Here is a 22,448-nt window from a genome sequence, read left to right as displayed (position 1 = left end):
GTTAAGGTGGAGCCCATCCCTTCGGAAGAGTCTCCCCCTTCCCCAAAAGGTTCCCCAGTTCCTAACAAAACAGAATCCCTCTTCCTTGCACCATCATCTCATCCACGCATTGAGACTCCGGAGCTCTGCCTGCCTCTGGTGACCTGCGCATGGAACAGGGAGCATTTCAGAGAATGCTACCCTGGAAATTCTGGATTTAAGCTTTCTACCTAAGAGCCTAAATTTGTATTTATCCAAGGGGAGTTAGAATGACAGAGCAGCTTATGAATTAGATAAAACCACCTTAAAATGTACTCGCCATTTAATTTGGTGTGGGTTTCTGTTTGTGTGGCTAACATGAGGAATTCTGCTAATGTGTAGTTTCTGTGCAGTCCAGTTTTTTTCTGTTTTCCCAAAAGAAGGTGTATTGCTGTTAATAAATTATTGGTCTTTAGCCCACCATTGCAAATAAATAATGCTCAATGTGGCTATGCATTTTTAGAATTCAGGTACAATAAGTCCTTTACCACAAAAAGCTTGCAATCTACATGGGACCTATGGCAACAGGAGATAAAGCAACTTGCTGAAGGTCACAGGAGTGTTAATGGTGGAAGTAGTTTCCCTGGTTCTCACCTCATTGCTCTAAACCCAGGGGTAGGCAGCTCCAGTCCTTAAGTGCCACAAACAGGTCTGGTTTTAGGTTCTCCTCAATATACATGAAATATATTTACATACAATGGAGGTAGTGTTGCAAATATATCTCATGCATATTCGTCATGGATATCCTGAAAACCAGACCTGTTTGTAGCACTCAAGGATGGAAGTTGCCTGCCCCTGCTCTTTCCTGTTGGGAAGAATTATAATGCTGTTCTAGAGTCTGGTATAATATTTACGTTGCTGCCTTTTCATAGGTAAGGTTGTTGCTGTTTGAATTCTGGGAGTTAGTGCTGTTTTATTATGGCAAGTTTACTATAAAGCAGGGATGGTCACTCCAGTCCTAAAAAGCCACAAACCAGTCTGGTTTTCAGGATATCCACAATGAATAGGAATGAGATTCACTGCATCCATTGTGCAAATCTATCTCATGCATATTCCTGATGGATATCCTGAAAACCAGATCTGTTTGTGGTTTTTGAGGGCCAGAGTTGGCCATCCCTGATATAAAGGCTCTGAGTGACTTTTCTGCAGTGTGTTACATCACAATGTGCCTGGAAATATAGTGAGTTGGTCTCGCTGTTACCAAGGTGACAAAAGAAATATGAAAATGATTTGTATGGTGACGGGTAAGGAGAAACATCCCAGTTCAGGACAGCCAGCCATTTCAGAAACATCCTTCAACCAATGAGGTATAGATTTCTTTTAATTTAGATATTTTATATATCTTGTAATATTTTTTCTTTGCAGTTTACCCCAAAAATCATAAATAACACATTTGTCACTGACATGATTTCTGAAACATATATATATATATATTTTCAAAATATAGAATGGGTCAATTTTCAAAATTGTATATTTTGGTGCCAAGACACAGGTACCGGTTCTCAAAGAGAAATGATGACTTTACCTTCCCTTTGAACCGTGCAAACGTTTAGGTGCTCTTAGAGTGGGCAAATATTCAAAAGGACTTTTTACTTGGGTAAATCAGAAATGGATTTTGAAAATTGTTCTCCTTGAGGTCTAAATTCAGACACAGTGCAGATAACAAAGCTGTCTTATCTGGCTAACTTTGGAGGCATATTCAACAGTGCAGTCACACTATTGAATTGGTTGATTTTCTTAGCTGCCTAACTGTAGCCAGCTAACTTTAGGACAGCTCTTTAACTTAACCAGACTTAGCCAGCTAAGGCATCCTGCTAACTCTGAATATTGGAGTTAGACAGTTAACTTAGCTAGGTAACTCACCTCTTCCCAGTTAGGTCCCTGGACTGCCCCTAACTTATCCGGGCAAATTCTAGCTTCCTAATTTATTAGCTGGCTATAATTTAGCTGGATAAAGGCTGAATATAGCCGGCCTTGCCATTTAAATGGATAACTATTACATTATCTGTCTAAATGGCTTTTGAATATGGATCTCATGGCCATTCTTATGTTTTTTACAGGATTGTTCTGGGAGGACTGTTGGGGAGGTCATCATGATTGTTGAGTATTATTATGAAAATCTCAGTTTTGGCCTATGGACCTGAAAGTTAATGGGAGGGGGCTACAAGGCTGAATGTTCAACCTAGGGTGTCTAATACCTTGCTCCAACCCTGGTTGTTATAAGACTAAAACTAAACATCACAAAGGTTGGAGTATAATTTGAAGGCCATAGATATCGCTGTGAGGTGGCAAGGGGTGGCTTGACACCCCTTTGTTACTCTAATGGATTGGATCAGGTTCAGGGTAACCCATATATGCCTGCCTGATGTGATCCAATGAAATACAGTACTTAAGGTTACCAGCCAGCTGGCAGACCAGACAAATAAATACTAATGTAAGGAATACTTAATTTTCCTCTACTAAATTCCCTCTACTTACTACTAGGGGACACTATCACCTTTTGGAGTCAGAGCATGATCAGTTATGGCTGAAATTAGATTTCTTTTAGGAGTGGACCGAGTTTGTTGGTGGTGGCTCCCAGTAGACTCCAGAACCTGTGCAAGAGGGGAGAACAAGAAAAAAAAGCTTTACTAGATTCTTCACTGACCTGGTGGGTGCTGTCTTGGAAAGAGTAGAGGAGAAGAACAGTGAGAGGTTTTTTTTCCTTTTGAGAGAATGGTTTTGTTTTTTACCTGCTTCTAGCTCGGGAGAGCTGTTACCCCTCTGCCTGAAGGGAGTTGGGTTGGACTTCTATGCTCTGCGATCAGTTTAAGCAAGGTCTGAAGTTGCCCTGGCACTACTTTGCCCTGCAACTAGTGAAAGTGGGGTCTCAAAAAGAAGAACGGGTTCTTGGAGAAAGTTATTTGGGGTTTTTGAGTATGAGGGAGATATTGTTCCACCACCATCATCTAGCCTAGTTGGAGAAGGCTTTTTCTCCTTTCCTATCCCTGGGAAGGGTCTTTGGACAATGTCTCAGAGGTTGACTATGGATAAAGAGACTGGACAAAGAGCTGGACTAAAGTTAGCACTACTGAATATAGCTGGCTATCTTAAAGATAGCCAGATAATTTTATCTGGCTAACTTTAGTCCAGCTCTATCCACAACCAGAGATAGCCAGATAGGTTATCCAGCTAACTCTAAACATCGAAGTTAGCTGAATAACTTAGCCTGCTAATGTAACTCCTCCCAGAAACATTCCCAGTATGCCCCTATACTATCTGATTAAAGTCTTGCTGGATAAGTGCTCAAAATATTCAAAAGTCAATATTTAGCTACTAGATAACTTGTGAGTTATTTAACTAAATGCTTCTGAATATGAACATGAGTATTTCGCCTATCAACTGCAGACCGCTGCGACCTTTGTGCTCACCTCTCTTTTCCCTGCTACAGCGATTCTCAAGGCCATGGCGGCCTCAGCCTGTAAATGCTGCCTTCCTTGGCATCCCCAGGACTACAAGGAAGGCAGCATTTACGGGCAGGATCGTAACACTGTTGTACACTTTTAATCTTTGCAGCTGCACCTTTCTGCACCTTTCTGATTTTTTGCTATTTTCCTCATTTTATCAGTTTCCCATTTGAAAGTTTAGTGTTAGAGCTGTAGATTTACTTATTGTCCCCCTTCCAGTCATTAGTTAAAATCTGACCTTGTTTTGATCACTATTGTCAAGTGGCCCCACCACCGTTACCTCTCTCACCAAATCCTGTGTTCCTGAACCAATTGCTCCATGAAGCAGTCGTTTATTCCATCTAGGAATTTTATGTCTCTAGCATGTCCTGATGTTACATTTACCTGTCAATATTAGGGTAAATGAAATCTCCCATTATTACTGCACTGTCAAATTGGTTAGCTTCCCTGATCTCTCTTAGCATTTCATCATCTGTCTGATCATTTTGACCAGGTGGATGATGCACTTACCCAACACACATGGGATTTCTACACACATAGGGGCGGATTTTCAGAGCCCTGCTCGCCTAAATCCGCCCAAAACCGGGCGGATTTAGGCGAGCAGGGCCCTGCGCGCCGGTAAGCCTATTTTACATAGGCCTACCGGCGCGCGCAGAGCCCCGGGACTCGCGTAAGTCCCGGGGTTCTCCGAGGGGGGCGTGTCGGGGGCGGGCCCGGTCGTCGCAGCGTTTCGGGGGCGTGTCGGCAGCGTTTTGGGGGCGGGTACGGGGCGTGGCTATGGCCCGGGGCGGTCCGGGGGCGTGGCCGCGCCCTCCATACCCGCCCCCAGGTCGCGGCCCGGCGTGCAACAGGCCCGCTGGCGCGCGGGGATTTACTTCTCCCTCCGGGAGGCGTAAATCCCCGGAGAAAGGTAAGGGGGGGGGTGTAGACAGGGCCGGGCGGGTGGGTTAGATAGAGGAAGGGAGGGGAAGATGAGGGGAGGGCGTTAGAGGATTCCCTCCAAGGCCGCTCCGATTTCGGAGCGGCCTTGGAGGGAACGGGGGTAGGCAGCGCGGCTCGGCGCACGCCGGCTATACAGAATTCATAGCCTTGCGCGCGCCGATCCAGGATTTTAGTGGATACGCGCGCCTCCGCGCGTATCTACTAAAATCCCGCGTACTTTTGTTGGCGCCTGGAGCGCCAACAAAAGTACGCCAACGCGCCTTGTTTAAAAATCTACCCCATAGATTCTAATGAGCATTTAGTCTCTTGTATGATCTTTATCCTTTTGGACTCTATATCCTCCCGGACATAAAGTGCTACATCACCACCAAGTTGATCCTCCCTATCATTGTGGTATATTTTGTACCCTGATATAACACTGTCCTATTGGTTATCCTCCTTCCACCAGGTCTATGAGATGCCAATTATGTCTATCTCATCATTCACTGCAATACATTCTAACTCTCCCATCTTGCTTCTTAGTAGGGATGTGAATTGGGCTTCGGACGATTGAAAATATCGTCAATATTTTCAAAATCGTCAGAAATCGGGGGCTCACCCAAAACGATAGGAAAACCCCACGATATTGATTGTGGGGGTTCTCTTATCGTTTTGGGGGAGAGCGGGAAAAACAGCACACAAAAATAACCCCTAAACCCACCCCAACCCTTTAAAACTAACCCCTTAGCTTCCCCCACCCTCCCGACGCCCCCAAAAACTTTTTACAGGTACCTGGTGGTCCAGTGGGGGTCCCTGGAGCGATCTCCCTCTCCTGGGAGCGATCTCCCACTCCGGGCCATCCTCCCGCTCCCAGACCATCGGCTGCCACTAATCAAAATGGCGCCAATGGCCTTTTGCCCTTACCATGTGACAGGGTATCCGTGCCATTGGCCGGACCCTGTCACATGGTAGGAGCACTGGATGGCCGGCGCCATCTTGTGCTCCTACCATGAGACAGGGGCTGACCAATGGCACTGGTAGCCCCTGTGACATAGTAAGGGTAAAGGCTATCGGCGCCATTTTGATTACTGGCAGCCGATGGCCCGAGTGCAGGAGATCGCTCCTGGGCCCCCGCTGGACCACCAGGGGCTTTTGGCAAGTCTTGGGGGACCCTCCTGACCCCCACAAGACTTGCCAAAAGTCCAGCGGGGGTCCGGGAGCCACCTCCTGCACTCGGACCGTCGGCTGCCAGTATTAGATATATTTGCAGCATATGCTTTTCCAAGAACAGAATACTTCTGTTCTGTGTTCACTAAGGAAGACCCTGGAGAAGGACCATCCCTAGTTAACAAGAAACTGGAGGGGAGTGGAGTAGATGTAACTCCATTTACAGTAGAAAATGTATGGGAAGAGCTGGAGAAACTGAAAGTGGACAAAGCCATGGGACCTGATGAGGTTCATCCCAGGATACTGAGGGAGCTCAGAGATGTGTTGGCGGGTCCGCTGTGTGACCTGTTCAATAGATCCCTAGAAACTGGAGTGGTGACGAGTGATTGGAGAAGAGCAGTGGTGGTCCCGCTTCACAAGAGTGGGAACAGAGAAGAGGCTGGCAACTACAGACCGGTTAGCCTCACTTCGGTGGTGGGAAAAGTAATGGAGTCACTGTTGAAAGAGAGAATAGCGAACTATCTACAGTCAGGAGAATTGATGGACCAGAGGCAGCATGGATTCACCAGGGGAAGATCCTGTCAGACAAATCTGATTGACTTTTTTGACTGGGTAACCAAGGAATTGGATCAAGGAAGAGCACTCAATGTCATCTACTTGTATTTCAGCAAAGCTTTTGATATGGTCCCGCACAGGAGACTGGTGAATAAAATGAGAAGCTTAGGAGTGAGTGCCGAGGTGGTGGCCTGGATTGCAAACTGGTTGATGGACAGAAGACAATGTGTGATGGTAAATGGAATTCTCTCTGAAGAGAGAGCGGTTTTAAGCGGTGTACCGCAAGGATCAGTGTTGGGACCGGTCCTGTTCAATATCTTTGTGAGCGACATTGCAGACGGGATAGAAGGTAAGGTTTGTCTTTTTGCGGATGACACTAAGATCTGCAACAGAGTGGACACTCAGGAAGCAGTGGAAAGAATGAGACAGGATTTAAGGAAGCTGGAAGAGTGGTCGAAGATATGGCAGCTGAGATTCAATGCCAAGAAGTGCAGAGTCATGCATATGGGGAGTGGAAATCCGAATGAACTTTATTCGATGGGGGGAGAAGGGCTGATGTGCACGGAGCAGGAGAGAGACCTTGGGGTGATAGTGTCTAATGATCTGAAGTCGGCGAAACAATGTGACAAGGCGATAGCTAAAGCCAGAAGAATGCTGGGCTGCATAGAGAGAGGAATATCGAGTAAGAAAAGGGAAGTGATTATCCCCTTGTACTGGTCCTTGGTGAGGCCTCACCTGGAATACTGTGTTCAGTTCTGGAGACCGTATCTCCGAAGAGACAGAGACAAGATGGAGGCGGTCCAGAGAAGGGCGACCAAAAAGGTGGAAGGTCTTCATCGAATGACTATGAGGAGATTGAAGAATCTAAATATGTACACCCTGGAGGAAAGGAGGAGTAGAGGTGATATGATACAGACTTTCAGATACTTGAAAGGTTTTAATGATCCAAAGACAACGACAAACCTTTTCCATCGGAAAAAAATCAGCAGAACCAGGGGTCACGATTTGAAGCTCCAGAGAGGAAGACTCAGAACCAATGTCAGGAAGTATTTCTTCACGGAGCGATTGCTGGATGCCTGGAATGCCCTTCCGGAGGAAGTGGTGAAGACCAGAAGTGTGAAAGACTTCAAAGGGGCGTGGGATAAACACTGTGGATCCATAAAGTCTACAGGACGTAAATGAATGTGGGAAAAAAAAAGATTTGCATTCACAAAAAAGCAGGGGGTAGCTTGCTTTTTATGGCAGTTACTACCCCATACCAAATAAGCCTGATACTTCACTTTCAATGCATATCTAGCATAGCTCTCTGCTTCAACGGCAGGGGAGAAAGTCTGATACTTCAAGCATATCCAGCAAAGCTCTCTGCTTCAATGGCAGGGGGAAAAGTCTGACACTTCAAGCATATCCAGCATAGCTCTCTGCTTCAACGGCAGGGGAGAAAGTCTGACACTTCAACCATATCCAGCATAGCTCTCTGCTTCAACGGCAGGGGAGAAAGTCTGACTCTTCACGCATATCCAGCATAGCTCTCTGCTTCAACAGCAGGGGAGAAAGTCTGATACTTCACTTTCAATGCATATCCAGCATAACTCTCTGCTTCAACGGCAGGGGGAATGAAGAAAAGTGGATCTATATACAGACAACCAACAAGGATTGAATTACATAGTCTGGGTAAACAAATAAGCATGGGTGTAGCTTGCTTATTGCGGCGGTTACTACCCCTAACTAATTAAGCTAGATATTTCACTTAGATGCAGCTCCAACACTGCTCTCTACATTAATGGTGGGGGTGGAAGGGAAATAGAACCAAAAGGTTACTAAGAGCCAAGAGAAACAGATAAGTATAAAAAAAAAAAAGTGCGAAACTTGCTGGGCAGACTGGATGGGCCGTTTGGTCTTCGTCTGCCGTCATTTCTATGTTTCTATATTTTGGTGTCTCTGAACACAGCAGATCTGTTGGTGGCCCTTTCCAATATTGGAGTTGAGACCTCCTGGTATGGACAATCCTTTGACAGCAGAGACAGCCACGTTTATAACAATATGACAATATTGTGTGAATTCACTGCACTAATATCACTGTTTACTGACAGATACTTTATAGTATACACTAGCTGATTTGTGGTCATTTATACTGAAATGTGTCTTCAGAACAGAGCATTTGTGATTCTCCAGTTTTGTTTGAATGCCTTTACACATCTTACTGAATCTCAAAATGTAAGTTCAAGGCAGAAGGCTGGAGTGCTGTCCTTGAAGAGACATTACCAATGAATTCCACATGCAGGCTGAGGGAGAATTATTTTACAGAAGATGAACTTTCTCTTGGGGCAGAGAGAGCCCAATGAATGGTTTAGTTTGTTGAAATATTTACAGCCCATTTTTGAGAATATTGTATGGAGGCATGCAGCCAATGATTGGGACAAGTTCCCCTTACATCTTCACATATTAATTGCTCATTCAGATCACATCAGTTTCAGAAAACAGATTTTGGGATCCAGGACTTCTCTGACCACTACGTGCCATGGAACCCATTGTCGTACTGCAGTCGTTCACCTGTGTCCTGCTGCTGGAACATGCACATGGTAGGTACCTAAATTATTATTAATCATCTCACACACCATGTTGGAGGCTTTAGCCAATGGGAAACCTATACCATCTTACATATATGATCCTCTTATTACTGGAAAAATATTTTATGTACCAAACAATAACAAAATTATTTAAAAATTGTCAAACTGTCTTTTTGTGTGTTCCTCCAGTTGTAAGCATGAACAAAATGTTATTGAATTATAGAGCACCTAATTTTGCCTCATGGCTCCCAGATCAAAAGAGCACACTTGGAATAAGTGTCTCATAGCACTCTATTAAAATATATTAAAATCTATGGAAAGTATGAAATATTTTTTATACTTGTAAGTTTTAATTTTGGGGTTTGTTTCTGCTGTTTTGAAATATTTGTTATGGTGTTTGGAAAATTTTTATATGATTTTTTAATTACTGGATGTTTCTCTATTCGGCAACTGTTTTGAAATATTTATTCTTTTTGTAGTGGGTTTCCTGTTTGGGTTGTTAACTTCATCCAGAGAGTTACGTTTGCCAGGGTTCATCCAGTGGGTGGGGGGTGGGAGGGGATGAAGATACAATTCTGGGGCTCTAGGTGTAGTCGGGGCAGACACCACTTCTCTAAGCCATAGATCTCTGAGTTGCAGGGGAGACCATAAAACCACCATCTATCTAATAATATTTGCCCAGTAACAGGTATAAGCACATCTGTACATTTGGCAATCGTATGAAAAACAGAATCCCAAAAGGTAGTTAATTTTGGACAAGTAAACAATCGATGATATAATGTACCAACCATTGTTCCACACTTACTACACAAAGAAGTAGAAGTCAACTTCATTTTGTTTCTTCGTATATCATCGTAGTAAAAACAGTGAAGTATTTTAAATTGGACTTCCCGTAATCCTAAATCAGGTAGAGACATGTACAATGTCTTAAAGCAATATTTCAAATAAGATGGTGTAATTTGTATTCCTGGGGAAGGATAGGAATTTGTATTCCTATCATATTAGACCGAGATGCCAAGGAAACCAAACAGGTAACATTAATGAATTTCTTCACTAGTTTTCCCCAACCTGTGATTGAGTTTGTCGTACATGCTGTATCAATTATATTTATAGCAAAATTTAATTCAGCAGCTAACTTTTCAGAGCCCCATGAGAAAGACTGTAAATAATGACGAACCTGTAGGTAAGCAAAAAATTGTTTTGTTGGAAGCTGATACGTACGTGCCAATGTATCATAGTCTAATAAGATATGAGAATCAGCATCAAATAGATGAATTGGAAACATCAATCCTCAATTTGCCCATGATAAATAAATACCTTTATTCTCAATCCCAGGAAGAAAATTAACATTACCAAGAAAGGGATTTAAAAGAGAAACTTCACTGATAGATGTGCACGACGTCGCACCCATCTCCAAGCTCGTACACATGGAGCCAATAATATTCTGGGAAATGATACAGTACATCTATGGCCTGGACGTAATTGAATAATACTAAGAGGAGAACTTGGGAGAGACATACAATCCAACATTCCTTGCTCACAATAACGATAAATTCCCGTAATCCATTCACTAATAAAACGCAATTGGCAAGCTACATTATATAATGCAAAATCTGGCATATTTAATCCGCCCTGTTCTTTAGGACCTACCAAAATATTATAAGCCATACGGGCTCGACCACCTTTCCAAAGAAAATTGTGAATAATAGATTGCAATCATTGAAGATCTTTAACCCTCAACCAACAAGGTAATATATGGAGAAGATATAAAAGTTTAGGAACAATCACCATCTTAATCAATGCACAACGACCAAATAAAGAGAGTGGAAGAGATATCCAAACCTTCAACTGCTCCTCTAAGCGTGTTATGCAGGGAGGAATATTTAAATCATATAATTTATCTAGCTGTCTAGGAATAAAAGCTCCTAAATACCTCAATTTTTCAGGGGCCCACTTAAAAGGAAAAGTACCATACCAAGTAGTAGATAAATTATCATTAAGAGCTCATCATCTGCAAACAGGGAGGGTTCTTTGTTAAGTCTTAACCCACGCAGTATCCGCTTTATATAACAATATTCTGCCAACGTGGCTGCATGTAATTCCATTCTGATCGCCTTACGCTTATTCTTAGTATAATTATCCCAATTCCCTTTAGAAGGAGCACTAGTATCAGCATCAAACAGATGAAAACCCGCCAGTATTTCAGAAGCTGCTTGTTCAGTATAAGCATGCATATCTTCCATTATCCCTCAAATTATGGAAACCGAAAGGGTACAACACACTGAGGGTAAAGTATACAATAGGTTCTCTCTCTATATATGACACATCAACATAAGAGAACTCATAAATACATTCACACCTTATTCATTCAAATGTCATTGTTTATTCATGAGACCACATAATAAAACAATCCTATCTAGACAATAAATACTCTCTAGCACATACATACCCTCACAACCAAAACATTCAATCTCACACCCTAAAATTTACACCATATATTGTACAATATCCAGATAATGTAAATACAATTTAAATTTCACTAAAAGTACAATATTTATAATGCACTTTAACACTTCAGTATATTTGAAAGCATCACATACTAATCCCTTAGAATCTTCTCACAGCGTGTTCACACATTAAATTCTTCCCATTCCAGTATTCACAAACAAGTCGGCACCATGCCACTGGACTCATCCAACAAGGAATCCTTGCTTCACCCGTGCACCCCGGGCTTCATCAGGGAAAATTCTCGCCAAAGATCTATTTATAACCAATTCTATATGAGAAAGAAACAAAGTGAGAAGAAATTCTAAAACCCGCATAATTCCTCTGCTTAACACATTAAAGAACACATCATACCTGACTCCACTGCTCCTTTTATACAACTGGAAAACGCCGGTCTCTCACATAACACTACCGTCTCAAACAGCCTTTCAAATTGCTGAAAAAATGGCTTCACATCCAATAATTCATTATAATGTTCCCGGTTGCAGAACTACAACTAAAACAAACACATTTAATACAATTTAACAATGTGTCTGCTTACCTGAACAAACGCTCAACTAGCACAGTACTCACATCTAACCCGGAACTGACGAAATCACGCTCAGAGCAATGATGTAAAACCGTTGACGCTTCTAACCCTTATAACACCAAAAAATCAGCGCATAAACAATTGATCAATATCCAGTGAATCCATGTTTGGTGGGCAAGATACATTGATGATGTCTTTTTGATTTGGAGGGGAACTGTAAATGATTTGCGAACCTTTTGGCAAGAGATTAATGTGGGGAATCCGCATTTAAAATTCACTTTTACTATAGATTCAAGTTTGGTGCCCTTTCTGGACATGAGGGTTTATTTGGCTGAAAATAAAATCGCTACTACAGTATATAGGAAACCTACCGACAAAAATAATTTATTGCACTCTCGGAGTTTTCACTCTAGACAGTTGAAAAATAACATCCCCATTGGGCAATTCCTAAGATACAGATGTTTATGTTCATCTGTTGATGATTTTAAACAGCAATCACAAGTCTTGAGTGAGAAATTTTTGGCTCGTGGGTATTCGAGATCTGTAGTAAGGAAAGCTTTAAAAGAGCATTGTTTTCCAATACAGATAATTTATTGATTAAAGCACAAAAAGAGACCCCGTCCAGAACTATTTGCTCTATCCCATATTCATCGAAGTCATCGAAAGTTAAAGATTTGGTGAAAAAACATTGGAACATTCTCCTTTAAAAATTTTTAGTGAAAGTCCCATTTTTGCAATTAAAAAGCAAAGAAACTTATGGGATAATTTGAAAAAATCTATTAAGCAAATTGAGAGTGGAACTATTGCTGGACAATATATTTATTTATTTATTTATAACTTTTTTTTTATACCGAAGTTCAGGTAACAGAATTACTTATCACTCCGGTTTACATTATAACAAGTAGAAAACAATGACAGCATATGTCTTACAATGAACAAGGGAGTGAACAACTTGGATAATATAACATAACATAACTAGGACAATAGCAGTATGCACTATTAGAGCGAGACTAGCACATGGGGAGGGAGGTTTGCTAATGGGGGGGGAGGGGGAAGGAAGGTTGTTCGTGAAGGGGGGGAGGAGGGAGAAATTTCTTATTGATGAGTAAAAACATGTGCATAGGTTCTGGACATCAACAGTATGAAAACAGTCTATGGGAGCTGTGGAAGACTTACAGGTCGATACAGTAACGTTGAGTTAAAGATTCCCCGTCTGTAACGTGCTGGGAGCGCACAATACAGACGAGTAAGGCCATCCAGCGATACAGTCTCCAGTTTCACGCGTCCCTAGCGCTTCCTAAAATAGACACATAACCCTTTCCGCACCCAGCATGTAAATGAATGAAAAAGCTGTATAATGAAGGAATTAGCTATTCCCCTCCGATACTGTAACAGGCGCTGATACTACCTCCTCCGTAACCCGCTGTTCTGCCGCAGCCTTAACGTGCTAGTTTACCGCCTCCCCCTAGTAGGAGTTAGTGTAAGGAGAGACAGAAGGTCATGAAGCACCAAGCAGTGCAATCGGAAACCAGAAAGATGCTGCAGCAAGATAAAGAAATGGAATCAACTGAAGCCACCCACCTGATTAACAAGACTTTCTGAGTGCACTTCGGCATGTTGCTGGTATATATTAGATCTTAGGAGCTCCAGAAGGAAGCTTTCTTTGGTACAAATCAAACATCCCGAAGAGCATTAGCAGTACATTTGAGACTGAGATCGTACTCAACAAACCCTGACTTGTGAATGAGGTCCCCGCCTATCATGGCAACTCTGACCCCCAGAGGCACCCACTGCCCTGAAATACCTTCTTTTAATCCACCTCTCACAGAAAACCAGCTCGGCTTAATAGCTCAATGACAAGGCAACCCCCAACCCATGCCTCAGGCAGTGGCAAGGGCTGTAAAAAAAAAAAAAAAAAAAAAGAGGCACCTGTTTTCTAAAGGGATCGGGGGGGGGGGGGGGGGGGGGGGGGGGTGGTGTTCGATCGGGCGGGCAGGTAGGTGACAGCGGCGCAGCAAAAAAAACCAAAGCGACAAAAGTAACTTACTTTTCCGCGGCAGCGGGGCCGGGGGGGGGGGTTCGACCGGGCGGGGCGGGTAGGTGAAAAAAAAAACAAACTTTTCTGAGCCATCAGTAGCCATCAGTAGCTCCCCCGACGAAGACAAAAAGATGACCGCCTGCACGGGGAAAGCGTGCAATTGGCCGCTGAGGACGTGTCTTCAGCGGCCAATTGCACGCTTTCCCCGTGCAGGCGGCCATCTTTTTGTCTTCGTCGGGGAGCTACTGATGGCTACTGATGGCTCAGAAAAGTTTGTTTTTTTTCACCTACCCGCCTGCCCGGTCGAACCCCCCCCCCCCCCCCCCCGCCCCGCTGCCGCGGAAAAGTAAGTTACTTTTGTCGCTTTGGTTTTTTTTGCTGCGCCGCTGTCACCTACCCGCCCGCCCGATCGAACACCCCCCCCCCCCCCGATCCCTTTAGAAAACAGGTGCCTCTTTTTTTTTTTTTTACAGCCCTTGCCACTGCCTGAGGCATGGGTTGGGGGTTGCCTTGTCATTGAGCTATTAAGCCGAGCTGGTTTTCTGTGAGAGGTGGATTAAAAGAAGGTATTTCAGGGCAGTGGGTGCCTCTGGGGGTCAGAGTTGCCATGATAGGCGGGGACCTCATTCACAAGTCCTTTTGTCGCTTTGGTTTTTTTGCTGCGCCGCTGTCACCTACCCGCCCGATCGAACACCCCCCCCCCCGATCCCGATCTTGCTACCGCTGCCCCCGCTGCCGCGGAAAAGTAAGTTACTTTTGTCGCTTTGTTTTTTTTTTTGCTGCGCCGCTGTCACCTACCCGCCCGCCCGATCGAACACCCCCCCCCCCCCCGATCCCGATCCCGATCCCGCTGCCGCTGCCGCTGCGGTGAGACACAGCGGCAAAGCAAAAAAACCAAAGGCAGGAAGTAAGTCGCTTCGCTGCCTCCCTCCTCCCGGTGCCTGTCATTCCAAATGTCATTTGAAATGACATTTGAAATGACAGGTACCAGCGCACCCAGGTTACTGTATAGGCGCTGTATTAAGCGCCTATACAGTAAAATGGGTTGCGCGGGCATAACCCTTCCCTAACGCTTCACAGCCGCGGCATGCATTTGCATGCGATTAGAAGAGAGTATCAGGCGCTAGGTCTAGAGGACTGTGGGTGCGGGGGGGAAGGGTGTGCCTGACACTGCCGCACTGCTTCTACCGCGGCCTTACAGTATCGAGCTGTAAGTAAGTTAAGGGAATGCTTGACTGAATAGCCATGTCTTGAGTCTTTTTTTGAACGTGTTGGGGCAATGTATCAGCCTTAGCTCCGGAGGAAGCAGATTCCACTGTTTGGGGCCTGCTGTGGATAGAGCTCTTTTACTTAAAGATGTTTTCATGGGAGGTGCATGTAGAGTTCCTCTTTGTGCTAATCTTAGCGGTCGGGAAGACGTGTGAAGCTGAAGAGGGATTCAGAGGTCCAGTGGAGTATTGTTGAATATGGCTTTGTGGGTGATTGATAGAAGTTTAAACAGGATTCGAGATTTGACTGGGAGCCAGTGGAGCTTCTTTAGAATTGGTGTTATATGATCTCTTTTGTTGGATTTAGTGAGACACCTTGCTGTAGCGTTCTGTAACAGTTGAAGAGGCTTTAGGGTGTAGACTGGGAGACCGTGAAGCAGTGAATTACAGTAGTCCATTTTCGAGAAGATGATGGATTGTAACACTGACCTGAAATCGTGAAAATGAAGGAGGGGTCGAAGCCTTTTTAGAACTTGGAGTTTGTAGTAGCACTCTTTAACCGTAGTGTTGATGAAATCAGAAAAGCTCAGATGGTTATCCATGACCACCCCAAGGTTTCTGACCCGTGGGGAGAGAACTGGGAGCGGCGTAAGGTGAGAGCTATTCAATGGAAGGTGAGAGCTATTCAATGGAAGGGTGCCATCTTGAGTGATCAAGAGGAATTCTGTCTTGTCAGTGCTGAGTATCAGGTTAAGGTTAGACAGGAGTTTGTTAATGGAGAGGAGGCAGAAGTTCCAAAAAAGTACAGTCTTTTGAAGTGATTCGGTGATAGGAATAAGGATTTGGACGTCATCTGCATATAAGTAAGGGGTTAACTTTAGATTGGAAAGGAGATGACAAAGCGGGAGAAGATAGATATTGAATAACGTAGGGGATAGCGAAGAGCCTTGAGGGACCCCTAATGTGGAACTGAACGGTGGTGACTCTTTGCTATTGATCTTAACTTTGTAGTATCTGTTCTGGAGGAAAGATTTGAACCAGTTTAGAGCTTTGTTTTTGATGCCGATCTCGGATAGTCTTTCGATGAGATAATCATGGTTGACCGTGTCAAAGGCGGCCGAAAGATCAAGGAGGATGAGCAAGCAGGGATGTTTGTTTTCTAGATTCATGAGAATGTTGTCTGACAGAGATAAAAGAAGAGTTATATACATGTGGCTCTTGCTCGGTTTGCTGTCATGTTTTGAATATACAGACATTTGAACATCGTAATTTGAAACGTGCTTATACTCTTCCAGAGGCATTCACCTGTGAGACAGCGGGGGTGATATATGCAATCCTTTGCCCTTGTTCTATGATTTCTATTGGTCAAACTTCCAGACCAGTGAGGTTGCGTATCACTGAACATAAAAGCAGGATTAGAATGGGCAGAGAGAATGCCCCATTGGTCAAGCATTGGATGGCGGCAAACCATGAGATAGAGCAATTACGATTTTTTGTAGTGAAAAGAGTGGTATTGCAGTGGGGAGGGGATTCGTCTTCTGTTCTGAGGAGAGTTGAACAAAGGTTCATTTTTGAATGGCAAACGAGTTCGCCCCATGGACTTAATGGTCCAATTGAATGGACAGCGTTTTTGTGATTACATCTATATGTATGGTGGAGCGTTTGTATAATCGGATTGGAGGAGGGATGGTTTGGATGATAGGATTCTATTTGATATACTTTGTGATTGAGGGATTGATTGATTGATCATGGGGTCACTGGATATTGATCAATTGTTTATGCGCTGATTTTTTGGTGTTATAAGGGTTAGAAGCGTCAACGGTTTTACATCATTGCTCTGAGCGTGATTTCATCAGTTCCGGGTTAGACGTGAGTACTGTTTCTTTCTCATATAGAATTGGTTATAAAAAGAAGCTATTTTAGCCAAAAGATTTTCATTCAAAAATTGGAAGAAGGATCCAACAGAAGAAAATAGGATAATGCATAAGTGTTGGCAAGTTAAATGTAAGACATTGATAAGACAGACTAAGAGAGAATTTGAAAAGAATTTGAAAAGAAGTTGGCAGTAGATGCAAAAACTCATATAGTAAAAACATTTTTAAATATATCCGAAGCAGAAAGCCTGTGAGGGAGTCAGTTGGACCGTTAGATGATCAAGGGGTTAAAGGGGCACTTAGAGAAGATAAGGCCATCGCAGAAAGATTAAATGATTTCTTTGCTTCGGTGTTTACTGAAGAAGATGTTGGGGAGGTACACGTACTGGAGAAGGTTTTCATGGGTAATGATTCAGATGGACTGAATCAAATCACGGTGATCCTAGAAGATGTGGTAGACCTGGTTGACAAACTGAAGAGTAGTAAATCACCTGGACCGGATGGTATACCCAGGGCAAGTCTTGCCTCACAAATCTGCTTCACGTTTTTGAAGGAGTTAATAAACATGTGGATAAAGGTGAACCGGTAGATATAGTATACTTGGATTTTCAGAAGGCGTTTGACAAAGTTCCTCATGAGAGTCTTCTAGGAAAAGTAAATAGTCATGGGATAGGTGGCGATGTCCTTTCATGGATTGCAAACTGGCTGAAAGACAGGAAACAGAGTAGGATTAAATGGACAATTTTCTCAGTGGAAGACCTTGTGAGACTGGAAAATTGGGCATCAAAATAGAAGATGAAATTTAATGTTCATAAGTGCAAGGTGATGCATAGAGGGAAAAATAACCCATGCTATAGTTACACACTGTTAGATTCCATATTAGGCGCACGCTACAACCCAAGAAAGAATCTAGGCGTCATAGTGGATAGCATATTGAAATCGTTGGTTCAGTGTGCTGCGGCAGTCAAAAAAGCAAACAGAATGTTGGGAATTATTAGAAAGGGAATAGTGAATAAAACGGAAAATGTCATAATGCCTCTGTATCGCTCCATGGTGAGACTGCAGCTTGAATACTGTGTACAATTCTGGTCGCCGCAACTCAAAAAAGATATAATTGCGATGGAGAAGGTACAGAGAAGGGCTACCAAAATGATAAGGGGAATGGAACAGCTCCCCTATGAGGAAAGACTAAAGAAGTTAGGACTTTTCAGCTTGGAGAAGAGACGGCTGAGGGGGGATATGATAGAGGTGTTTAAAATCATGAGAGGTCTAGAATGGGTAGATGTGAATCGGTTATTTACTCTTTCGGATAATAAAATGACTAGGGGGCACTCCATGAAGTTAGCATGTGGCACATTTAAAACTAATCGGAGAAAGTTCTTTTTCACTCAACGCACAATTAAACTCTGGAATTTGTTGCCAGAGGATGTGGTTAGTGCAGTTAGTGTAGCTGTGTTTGAAAAAGGATTGGATAAGTTCTTGGAGGAGAAGTCCATTACCTGCTATTAATTAAGTTGACTTAGAAAATAGCCACTGCTATTACTAGTGATGGTAACATGGAATAGACTTAGTTTTTGGGTACTTGCCAGGTTCTTTTGGCCTGGATTGGCCACTGTTGGAAACAGGATGCTGGGCTTGATGGACCCTTGGTCTGACCCAGCACACTGGTGGGACATCTCTCAGGCAGGGACAGCCAGCAGCTCTATTACTGAAGAAGTATCAGGGTGGAGGTGGACTTTACCGCACACCCACCTGATGGACCAGGCCCATACCGCAGCCAATATTCTAGCATGCATCAGACAGATGCTGGAGGGCTGGCAACTACACCAGCGAGACAGGAAAACGCAGGCAGGGTTCTTTGTCACAGACAATGGTGCAAACATGGTTAAGGCAATAACCGATGGGCGCTTTAAGAACATCCGATGTTTTGCACATACTCTGCACCTGGTAGTGAAGTCAGCTCTGGGCTTGGAGTCCAATGACAAAGAGAATGAATACCTGCATAGGTTAATACTGAAGTGCAGGAACATAGCAGCACACTTCCACAGAAGTGTCAAGGCGGGGCAGGTTCTCCGACAAAAGCAGACTGATTTGGATATGCCTCACAAGCGTCTCATTCAAGACATTGCCACCCGGTGGAATTCCACCTTTATGATGCTGGAGAGGTTACTGGAGCTGCAGACACCCCTTCATGAACTTTCTGGTACAATGGACACAGGTGTGCAGAATCCCCTAGGGCATCATGATTGGTTAGTCATGAGTCAGCTGGTAAAAATCCTGCAGCCCTTCAAGGATGTCACAGAGGAGCTGAGTTCCAGAAGTGCCACTTTGGCTGTCATCATCCCTATAGTTAATTTCCTGGATGAACATTTGGAGGCCTTTAAATGGGAAGAGGGAATGACAGTTGAGGTGCTGCATTGTCTGGAAGTTTTGCAGCAGCAGGTGAAAGCAAGATTAAGGCCTTTAACAGACGACCGCACATACATGCTCGCCTCAGTCTGTGATCCCCATGTGAAAGGGAAACTCGCCCTACAGTCCAATTGTCTGTCATTTGTGAAGGAGCTGCTGTTAGCAAAAGTCCGTGAACAGGAGCGCCATAGGCGGAGACAGATTAGGCTTGAAGCAGAGGTGGAAACAGCAGGCACGTCAGAGTTGTGCTGCTAGCCCAAGCAGGAGTAGCACTGTGTCAGCGACAGATAGTACCTCCTCCTCCACGTCAGAACGCCCAAGGCATGTTGCCCATAAAGATTTATCAATTGTGCAACGGGCAAGAGAGAAAGCAGCTGGCATGAGTGACTCTGAGCCCGCCCAAGCACAGGAGACAGCAGCACAGCAGTCAGTGACACGGTATCTCTCAGAGCCGATAGAGAAAATGCAGACAGATCCGCTGGCATATTGGGCACACAAGTCCACTGTCTGGCCACACCTAGCCAAAGTGGCTCAGCGATATGTCATGTCCACCAACCAGTGTGCCCAGTGAACGTGTCTTTTCAATGACAAGGGATATCATGAGCCCTCACCGCTCAAGGCTGGCACCAGAGTTGATAGAAATGCTAGTGTTTTTGAAAGTAAACCTGCCTTTGCTTGGGTTTCCAAATTTTCCCTGTGAATGGCAAGATGAATAAAAGCAATTCAAAGCCTTGCAGCAGCTCCAACTGCCTCCTATGCTCCAGATAATATAAGTACTGCAGCACATGTTCCTGACCTCAAACGCTGTGCCTGACCATCCACTGCCCAGTCTGTACGTCCCTACAAGGGTCTGACCTCAAATGCTGTGCCTGACCGTCAACTGTCCAGGCCTTATGTTCCTACAAGCGTTTGATCTCGATTTCTGGGCCTATCAGTCCAGGCCTTATGTCCCTCAGTGGGATTGACTTCTGTCCTCAACTGCTTTGCCTGTCAGTCCAGGCCTTATGTTCCTACAAGTGTTTGACCTCGATTGCTGTGCCTGTGAGTCCAGGCCTTATGTTCCTGCAAGTGTTTGACCTCGATTGCTATGCCTGTCAGTCCAGGCCTTATGTCCCTAGGTGGGATTGACTTCTGTCATTGACTGCTTTGCCTGTCAGTCAAGGCCTTATGTCCCTAGGTGGGATTGACTTCTGTCCTCGACTGCTTTGCCTGTAAGTCCAGGCCTTATGTCCCTAGGTGGGATTGACTTCTGTCCTCGACTGCTTTGCCTGTCAGTCCAGGCCTTATGTTCCTACAAGTGTTTGACCTCGATTGCTGTGCCTGTCAGTCCAGGCCTTATGTTCCTGCAAGTGTTTGACCTCAATTGCTGTGCCTGTCAGTCCAGGCCTTATGTTCCTGCAAGTGTTTGACCTCGATTGCTGTGCCTGTCAGTCCAGGCCTTATGTTCCTGCAAGTGTTTGACCTTGATTGCTGTGCCTGTCAGTCCAGCCTTATGTCCCTAGGTGGGATTGACTTCTGTCCTCGACTGCTTTGCCTGTCAGTCCAGGCCTTATGTTCCTGCAAGTGTTTGACCTCGATTGCTGTGCCTGTCAGTCCAGGCCTTATGTTCCTGTAAGTGTTTGACCTCGATTGCTGTGCCTGTCAGTCCAGGCCTTATGTCCCTAGGTGGGATTGACTTCTGTCATTGACTGCTTTGCCTGTCAGTCCAGGCCTTATGTCCCTCGGTGGGATTGACTTCTGTCCTCGACTGCTTTGCCTGTCAGTCCAGGCCTTATGTTCCTACAAATGTTTGACCTCAATTGCTGTGCCTCTCAGTCCAGGCCTTATGTTCCTGCAAGTGTTTGACCTCGATTGCTTTGCCTGTCAGTCCAGGCCTTATGTCCCTCAGTGGGATTGACTTCTGTCCTCGACTGCTTTGCCTGTCAGTCCAGGCCTTATGTTCCTGCAAGTGTTTGACCTTGACTGCTGTGCCTGTCAGTCCAGGCCTTATGTTCCTGCAAGTGTTTGACCTCGATTGCTGTGTCTGTCAGTCCAGGCCTTATGTCCCTAGGTGGGATAGACTTCTGTCCTCGACTGCTTTGCCTGTCAGTCCAGGCCTTATGTTCCTACAAGTGTTTGACCTCAATTGCTGTGCCTGTCAGTCCAGGCCTTATGTCCTTAGGTGGGTTTGACTTCTGTCCTCGACTGCTTTGCCTGTCAGTCCAGGCCTTATGTCCCTCGGTGGGATTGACTTCTGTCCTCGACTGCTTTGCCTGTCAGTCCAGGCCTTATGTTCCTACAAGTGTTTGACCTCGATTGCTCTGCCTGTCCGTCAAGGCCTTATGTCCAGTCCTAATGGCTGAACCCTCTTTGCAAAGGGAAACCTCAGTCTCTGGCAATTAAAACTAGTACTCCTTCACAGCATTGATCCTTAAATAAAACAAAGAGTTTTCTTTAGTTTCAGGGCAGAGAAGAGAACTTCCTTCATCTTGCTTATGATCTGTTTGCAAATGATTTAGTCCAAACAATTTGTACCATTATACACTCTAGTGGCCAATCCATTCCAAGGAAGTCCTTTCCTGCTCTTGGGAAAGGGAACTCTCCCCGGTGTTGCAGCCTATGTCTTAGGACCTGTTGACCCATGTTGAACCGCTGTTCACATGGCACCCTGCTCCCTGTCTCCATGCTTTGAAGGCTCGTGCTCCATCCTAAGGGCCAACCCATTCCAAGGAAGTCCTTTCCTGCTCTTGGGAAAGGGAACTCTCCCCTGTGTTGCAGCCTATCTCTTAGGACCTGTTGACCCATGTTGAACCGCTGTTTAGGGGCAAACCCATTTTAGGGAGACCTTTCCTGCTCATAGGAAAGGGAACTCTCCCCGGGTGTAGCCTGCCTGTATCTAGCTACCCTCTGACCCATGTTGAACCACTGTTTGTTTACATGGTAACCTCCTCCGCCTCGGCATTGACGATTGTCGTATGTATATTCAAGTTTCATATCACCAAAATGCCAGGAAGAGTGCAAATGATAGCACATATCAAATCTTGAATCTTCTAAAGTATACTTCATCTGTATGTACTCTCTTCTATCTGTGTTGCTAGGTACCAAGCACACTTTATTAGTACTTCAAAGCCTCTGTTTCTACTAAAAGAACAGCTGGCATTTGGGATTTTACTTCAAATGATGAAGTCCTTTTTATTAGTGTTTTACCTCCAGTCGTTTCTTCCATTTTGAA

General features: G+C 44.4%; 1 protein-coding gene across 2 annotated transcripts in view; it reads left to right on the top strand.

Annotated features, from left to right (window-relative positions):
• Nucleotides 1-1,237: 1,237 nt before the first annotated feature.
• Nucleotides 1,238-22,448, top strand: part of LOC115089622 (phospholipase B1, membrane-associated-like) — a 296,793-nt gene continuing 275,582 nt past the window's right edge. The window contains exons 1-2 of one of the 2 annotated variants that reach the window (XM_029597713.1): nt 1,238-1,325; nt 8,566-8,686. In XM_029597713.1, the coding sequence (XP_029453573.1) occupies nt 8,626-8,686 (61 nt within the window). In that variant the 5' untranslated portion in view covers nt 1,238-1,325; nt 8,566-8,625. The remainder of the gene's footprint in view (nt 1,326-8,565; nt 8,687-22,448) is intronic. The other variant, XM_029597714.1, reaches the window with a different exon arrangement.

The sequence above is a fragment of the Rhinatrema bivittatum genome, chromosome 4, assembly GCF_901001135.1.
Source record: "Rhinatrema bivittatum chromosome 4, aRhiBiv1.1, whole genome shotgun sequence".
In the NCBI taxonomy this organism is placed as follows: Eukaryota; Metazoa; Chordata; class Amphibia; order Gymnophiona; family Rhinatrematidae; genus Rhinatrema; species Rhinatrema bivittatum.
The sequence above is the reverse complement of the archived record's forward strand: the minus strand, read 5'-3'. Positions and strand labels throughout refer to the sequence as shown.